We start from the raw sequence: 7662 nt of genomic DNA, 5'->3' as shown, positions 1-7662 counted from the left end.
TATCTTCTCTGGGTAGGCGGGATATAGGACAGAGATTACCCAATAGAAGCTAGGCTGAGTCGTAGCCTACCAATGGACATTGGATTAGGGCGGCGCGAATATCGTCAATGGCCAATGAGTGACGTCCATGGGCTAGACAGAGCGGGAGCCGCAGGACCGAGTGTGCAGCCCATAACGGACTCGACGGCGGTGCCATGGAGCTAGGGGCGGGCGGCGCGGCCGGGCCCGGGCAGCGGGGTGGGGCGGAGCCCGGCCGCCAGCTCCTCCTGCTGCTGGGCGGGGGTGACGGTGGAGGGTCGGGTTGGGCGTGGCCGTGGCCCTCGGGGGGTGGCGGGGAGGGTGGGACTGGAACGGACACCGAGGCCGGTCCGGAGCCGGACTACGAGGCCCTCCCACGCGGCTCCGCCGCCTCAACCCACATGCTCGCAGGGGCTGTGGCTGGGGTGCTGGAGCACAGTCTCATGTATCCGGTGGACTGTGTCAAGGTGAGAACGGACGGGAAGCTGCTCTCGAACCTCTGGGAGCGGTGGGAGGGGGTAGAGGCGGGAATCGGAGCCAGGACGGGTGGCGATGATCAGTTCTCAAGTGCAGAGCTGAGGTGAGATCCGGGAGTCATTGAAAAAAGCCTCTGGACAGGACCAGAGTGCGGTATGTTATTGTATGGAGTTGCATTTTAATCCGTATTGGCTGATGTTTCGGCTCGATCCACGTGAACAAAAAAGCGATGGGACTTGACAGACAGGCAAGTGAGGGGTGTCCACAATGAATGCAGTGGAGTAGAGAAAACGAATTGGGTTAGGGGGGAAGGGATCAAACAAGTACTTGGCTCTTTTGCGAGTTAATGACAGAAGTGTCAATGAACAATCGTTTGACATGTGAGTTATGAATTGCCACCAGTAGTAGACAAGAAGCAAGACCTTTTTTCTGAAACACAGTCCAGTATTTTACTTTTTCCAAGAACGCAATTTTCATTGTTCAAAGAAACATTTGGGTTCAGTCATGAGGTGTGGGGGAGGTTAGGTGGGGGCTGCAGACCATTCACTACAAAAAAGGACCAGCTGCTGATCTGCAAAGGTTGCCTCCAAGCACATAGTGTGCTCACAGAGCCACTTTAAGAGATTAAAATAAAGCTGAATGTCTGTGAAAAGAACTAGAGTTGTGGGTTGGGAGAGATGGGTGGGGAGCGCTTACTTGGCCAAGTCCCTAGGCATATCTAACCTGCTCCCCTCCCTGCGCTGGCAGACAAGGATGCAGAGCCTGCAACCGGAACCTGCTGCTCGCTACCGGAATGTGCTGGAGGCCCTGTGGCGGATCGTGCGGACTGAAGGAATCTGGCGACCCATGCGTGGATTGAACATCACGGCCACAGGGGCAGGCCCTGCCCATGCCTTGTATTTCGCCTGCTATGAAAAGTTGAAAAAGACACTTACCGACATTATCCATGCTGGGGGCAATAGTCACGTGGCCAACGGTATTGTCCCTTCTTGCCTCCTTGCCCTGCCCTGGGGTCCCCATGTTTTCAGCTAGGGCTGATAGTGAGATGAGGAACTGGGTGCCACGTTTCTAATTGCTCTGGCATTGCTAACTTTGGAACCCTGGTCACTATTGGCAGTCATCCCTAATGCTATGTTCTGCTTCACTCCAAGCAGTATCTAATCATGATCACTGAAAATGCAGGATGTATTATTGTCTTTTGAGAGCAACATGTGAATGAGAAGGGATTATGGAAATAAGATGGGGTGGGCAGCTGAGGTTTCTGTCAGGGCATTCAGAAAATTCCGTTCCATATTGTGAAGAGAGATTGAAGTGTAATAGAGGATGGGTGTGTTGCTGTTTGTATTTAGCATTTTATACAATGTGGTTCCTTTGAAGCAGTTGTTCTAGATATGTGTGTATTTGTATTTGCCCTCAAATTTCTCCTTTCTTTAGCATCTTCAATTTAGACTAGGGAGAGCCCCAGGTTTGCTGTAACGTGGTCTACAGTCAGTCTGTTTACGTCTACTTTTTCCATACTAGCATGCTTCTAATGCTCCTCCTTCATCTCTGGTAGTCTGAACAGATAATAAGAAGATCCCTTTAGCTGGAGACCCGACTTTTGTACCTAACTCATCAGACTCTGAAGCTTGTTGAATGTATTAGCATGAGGGTTACAGAATCCTAAATAGCTCCAAGATAGTCTTGGTTCTTCTAGGAATTAGATAATTTATAGCGCAATCCTAATCATGTGTACTCAGAAGTAAGTCCTGGTGAATTCAGTAGGGCTTACTCCCATGCAAGTGGGGTTAGGATTGCAGCCTTAGTCTTACGGGCATTTTGTTCAATCCTTTCAGAGATTAAGTTGGTAAATATTGCTGCAGTGAAGCCTTGAATATTTCTGCTATTCCCTTTCTGAAAATTGATGCTGACCTTGGTGAACTTTATTTCTGTCTTGGTGAGGTGGGTGGGGCATGCAAACACTCAGTTGGTTGCTCATTCTGAGAGCTCATTAGGACCTTAGCAGGACTCCTTTGCCCATTTCACATGTAACAGTCCTTGTTTTGCAGGCACAGCAGGCTGTGTGGCAACATTGCTTCACGATGCAGCCATGAACCCAGCAGAAGGTAATGCTGCTTCCCAGCGGTGCTGCAACTTTCATGCAGCTTCTGCTGCTCCATTTTTGTCACCAGGGGGTGCTCACTTGTTGCTTGTATTAAGGTACAGGCAGATAAGAGAGCAATATCCTCTACAAGGGTTGCTGGGATGCTGGGGTGTATGTGTGGAAGAGGCTTTAGCTGAAGTGAAGGAAGATACTTGGGTTTCTGCCTTTGCTCTGGATGTTGATAAATGACACGAAGACAATATTATAACTTGGCTTTCATGGGTACGTTTGTGTTCCTTACATTCTGTAGGCCAGATCATGTTGCATTTCAGTAACCCCAATTTTTTACTTGGTGCCTCACAATCTAGGGATGGGGCATCATTGGTTCTTCCTGAGTTGTGGGGTTCTATGGGGTTTGCTGGGTAGGTAGATAGCATTGAAGCGTGTTTGAGGACTGCAGTGACATCTGGATCTATAAAAGAGTTTACATAGAATGCATGTTGCTCAGATCACTGCACTTACTTGCTTTCTTTTGGTCTCCTCACATCCGTTCTCCTGTCTCCACGGCTGGGCTGCTGCTGTCATCTTGATCTCAGTGGTAAAGCAGAGAATGCAGATGTACAACTCTCCATACCAGCGAGTGACAGACTGTGTACGCACTGTGTGGTGCAATGAAGGGGCAGGAGCTTTCTACCGAAGCTACACCACTCAGCTGACCATGAACATCCCCTTCCAGGCTATCCACTTCATGGCATACGAATCTCTGCAGGAACACCTCAATCCCCACAGACAGTACAACCCTAGCTCCCATATGGTGGCAGGTGCCTGTGCAGGTGCCATTGCTGCTGCTGCCACCACCCCCTTGGACGTTTGCAAGACACTGCTGAATACCCAGGAGGCCCTGGCACTGAATACCAACATCAGTGGGCACATTACAGGCATGGCTCATGCATTCAGGACGGTGTACCGCGTGGGTGGGCTGACTGCCTATTTCCGAGGGGTACAGGCACGCGTCATTTACCAGATGCCCTCCACAGCCATTGCCTGGTCTGTGTATGAGTTCTTCAAATACATTCTCACCAAACGAAAGGAGGAGCGATTGGCCGGGAAGTGAGATATGACTCCACCTGTTGGATTGGCTGGTGCCAGATTCAGATGACAAGCAAGCCTTTGGAATAACGATGCCGCCTCTTGCCTGCTGCTGCGTTTTGCACAGCCCATCATTCTTCTCCCAAACGAATAGTACACAACGAGCAGCAGCTTGGCCTGCCCTCTTCTAGCCTGTCATCTAACAAGCATCTCCCTTGCCCACAAATTTGTATTCCCTTAAAGAGGAGGGGAACTAACATGAGCTACCTTGAGCACATTGGAATTTGGGATGATGGCCTGCATATCCAGAATGGTTTGGTATTATGAATGAGTGGTGATGGAGGCAGGGGAAGTGTTAGCTGAGCTGTTGTCTAGTAGCACACACACAAACCTCATGCTCTCTGGGAAGGCTTTGATTGTTGTGGCCCTTGGCACCTCCAATAAAGTCTGCTTTATTGTCATGGTCCTTGTTTGCTCTTCTTCTCTCTCCTACTCTTTTTTTAGCAACTCTTATAGGGCTTTTTTTCAGGTAAGCTGGAACAACTGTAGCAAGATGGTTTAAATTATTTCCTTGTGATTGGGGGAGAGGAGAAGTGAGCTTAGTTTTATATAATGCAGCATCTTCTACAAGTTGTACGACTAATATTGATCCATGAAAGAGCTGCCTTCTGTCATCCTTAATCAGCATTGGGAGAGTGCTTGCATTCCTTCAGCAGATCAGCACTAGGAAACAGACAGCTCAGATGGGCTTTGTTCCTCTCGTATGCACTTCAGCAGTGTTCTTGCGTACCTGCATTGCCTAAATGTGTGTCACTCTTATGGCAGCAGGAGAAAAGAGGCAGTGTTTGGCTCAATCTGGAGATCCCTTTCAGTTGGCTTGCTGTGCCTTCCACTTACATATGCTGTGATGGAAAACATGTATATGCATGTGTGCGCATGTGAATATGCATGCTAAAATCAGTTCCTCCTCCCCCTACCCTCAGTCACACCAGATTGCTAGACTGTGGTATGGAAGAGCAGAACTTTGTGTTCCAGGCTGTAGTTCGAGAATGGGGACAGGTACTCTTGGGGGACACAGGTGGGGTGAATCCTCAAATAGTGCAGCTCTCTTCACTGGCTTATGATGGATGTAGTCAAGTTTTAGGATCCCTAATGTATCCTTTCTGTTGCATTTGAATTAGGTGTGTTTGTGTGTGTGAGAGAGAAAGAAAGAAACTGAAGTTCCGGAACTTTTAAATTGAACTAAATGGGAGAGCAGAGCATCTTACGTTCAGAATGCCTATTCAGGATTATCATGCTTGCTGTACTTCTTGCTGACTTGGGCCATCTTGGAAATGTAGGCCTTCACAGGAAATTCTTGTCTTCATAGGAAATTAAGGTTGACAGAAACTTCACCTGTTGCAGAAATGTAGAAGAAAGTCTGGTGCTCCCTGCCCTAGACACTGTGGCATTTCCCCCCTCAGTCTTGGAGATGGTGTGACGAAGTAAGAATGCATGACGTGCAGGTTCAGGAAAAAAATTCCTGATGCTATGTTATCTGAGGCTAAGCCATGGTTTCACTTAACATTGCATTCAAACCCAAGCTTGTAGTTTGTTTTCCCCAGACAAACCACAAGTGGTAAGCCAAGTACAAACCTTGATTGCAGCTTGTGGTTTGTCTGGAGCAAGACAAACCACAAGCCAAGGTTTGGACATAACACTAAGCCAAACCTTGGCTGCAGCAGGAAGGCTGGGAGAGGAGCAAAGTAGCCATGATTTTTCCTGTGAGTATCTGCACACATGAGCATTCTAGTTTATCCAAGATTTGGCTTAATGTTATGTAAGTAAATTAAACATCTAAAGTGGGGGCACATGTATGATCCGTGGCAATTTCTATGGGTTGGGCGAAAACAGCTTTTTTTCAGCCTAAGTTGCTCTGTCATGGAAGTAACAAGTCTGAATTTCCATGTCTCCCTGCATCAGATGTTACATTGCTCACATAAGCTCATGGGAATAGTTATTTGCACATGCTGGTTGTGGTAAACATCAGCAGTGGCTCTGACTTTTCAAAAGTGCATTTTAGGTTCTAAGCAAGTGCATATACCCATCTTGGACATAAAATGTGTTTGGGGGAGCGCCTGGCATCTGGTTTTTGCCACTCTTTGCAGGAAGCCTATGTGTAGGATCTTGTCCGTAATGTAAGGTTATCAATCTTTACTGGTCCTCTGCCTGCAGCAGTGGCAGAAATTTAGCAGGCAAAGGTGTATAGTTTTTTTCTTGGAAGTGAGATAAATGGTGGGAAAATTTTCACCTGCTTAATTTCTGTTGGGCTGCTGCAAAATATCTATGAATCAGGTTTCCAACTCCTAACACCAGGGGACAGCAAGGGTAGCTAAATCACTGATGGAGATAGTCCTTCCTGGATAGAATAGCCCAAATATTCTGCTGCGCAAAACTAACATATGGCATCTTGTTACAGAAGAGCTCTGCTGGGCTAGAGACTTAAATATGGGGGCCATTATCAAGTAGTGACTGAAAGCTGGGGAGGGGGAATATGCTTTGGTTACTGGGAGAGTTTGTTTTTGAAAACTTGGGGAAATGCATAGCTCAGTGGCAGAGCACTGGCTTTCATGCAGAGGGTCCCAAACTCAATTCTCTCTAGGTGGGACTGTGAATGCAACTTGTAGTCAGAGTAGACATTACTGAGCCAGATGGACCAATGGTCTGATTTGAAACAACTTCCTATGTTCCTAAATAATTGTTGAGGGTGGTGCAATTGGGCAGACTCAGCTTTGTTCTCATAGAACTATTAAAATTGAAGAGTCACCTCCATAGCATTAATTACCTAACTGGGGACTTCTGGGCCAACACTTTGCCTTAAAGCATGGATGGGAAACCTTTGTTATCTGTGGGGCCCCATTCCCTTCCAGGCAACTTTCAGGAGGGCACATGTCAGTGGTGGGCAGGCCAGAGGCAAGAGTGGGCAAAGCAACAAATATAAATGTGAGTTTTGTGTAGTAGACTAATCTCTGTCCTCCACTCAGATACGTCAGAGGCATTAGTGGATTTCAAATACGTGTTCCAGCCAGGCAAAAATACTTGGGGTGGAAAGCAGGCCCCCTGAGTGGTGTTGCCTGCAGAGAGTTCTGAGGACCAGATTGAGAGGGCTGCATTTGACTGTGGTTCCCTACTCCTGCCTTGAAGCAAGGCAGAGGAAATGGGCTGACTAGAATCTGTTAATCATATTCTATGGGTCATTAATGCAGTCCCTGGGAATTGTTCCTTGGCAACTGTGGAGATGGTTCCTAAATAGCTGTGTCCAACTCAGCAATGGGGCAAGCCATGGTACAGACTGTTTGCATAATGGTGAGATGACCCATCCAATGACACATCTCTTGGGACTTTGGAAGCTGCCTGCCTGTGTATATACCTAAAACATGCCCATCTAGACTTTTCTTGAAATTACCAAAAAATTATTCTAGAGCAGCCTTTCCAAACCTTTGGGTTCTCAGACGTTGTTGGACTATAATTCCCATTATTCCTGATTGTTGGCCATGCTGGCTTGGGTTGATGGGAGTTGTAGTCCAACAACATCTGGAGAACCAAAGGTTGAAAGTAAGAGCTCACTTGAGCTGACTGAAAATGATGGTGCAAGGTCAGAGCCAGTCACAAAACAGTGGCAGAGTTTGGTGTAATCAGCTGGCAATTACAGGCATGCTTTTCTATTACCGTCTAATCCATCTTTGAAAATTGTTAAATTCTTTGACACAATGCTTTTCTTGTGGCAAGGAATTCCATTGCTCTGCTTTCATTAAGCTAAGTACAGGCATTTGTTCTGGAGCTACTGTTACAGCCCTCCCATTTTAGTCAGAATTTGCTGAGCCAGAGGCTCTAAAAGACTTTGTTTCCCACAAGCCTCTCAAAGTATTTTTACCCGTCTCTTGTAATTTCCTCTCCCATTTTCCTTTCACATTCAACTTGTACTTTCTTCCCTCACCCAAACTGGCAGTTTTTTC

The 7662-nt window shown here is 47.1% G+C and overlaps 1 protein-coding gene across 2 annotated transcripts; it reads left to right on the top strand.

Moving 5' to 3' along the window:
• The first annotated feature begins 101 nt into the window (after window positions 1-101).
• SLC25A28 (solute carrier family 25 member 28) lies at window positions 102-4128 on the top strand. Of its 2 annotated transcripts, XM_061636323.1 has the most exons (4): window positions 104-485; window positions 1243-1471; window positions 2544-2600; window positions 3175-4128. In XM_061636323.1, exons 1-4 carry the CDS (start codon window positions 195-197, stop codon window positions 3690-3692), a joined length of 1095 nt encoding a protein of 364 aa, XP_061492307.1. In that variant the 5' UTR covers window positions 104-194; the 3' UTR covers window positions 3693-4128. The 2 variants fall into 2 exon arrangements, with proteins under 2 accessions (XP_061492308.1, XP_061492307.1); XM_061636324.1 differs by lacking the exon at window positions 2544-2600 and having other exon boundaries at window positions 102-485.
• Window positions 4129-7662: the final 3534 nt, after the last annotated feature.

The sequence above is a fragment of the Rhineura floridana genome, chromosome 7, assembly GCF_030035675.1.
Source record: "Rhineura floridana isolate rRhiFlo1 chromosome 7, rRhiFlo1.hap2, whole genome shotgun sequence".
NCBI lineage: Eukaryota > Metazoa > Chordata > Lepidosauria > Squamata > Rhineuridae > Rhineura > Rhineura floridana.
This window is presented reverse-complemented; position numbering and strand designations above follow the sequence as displayed.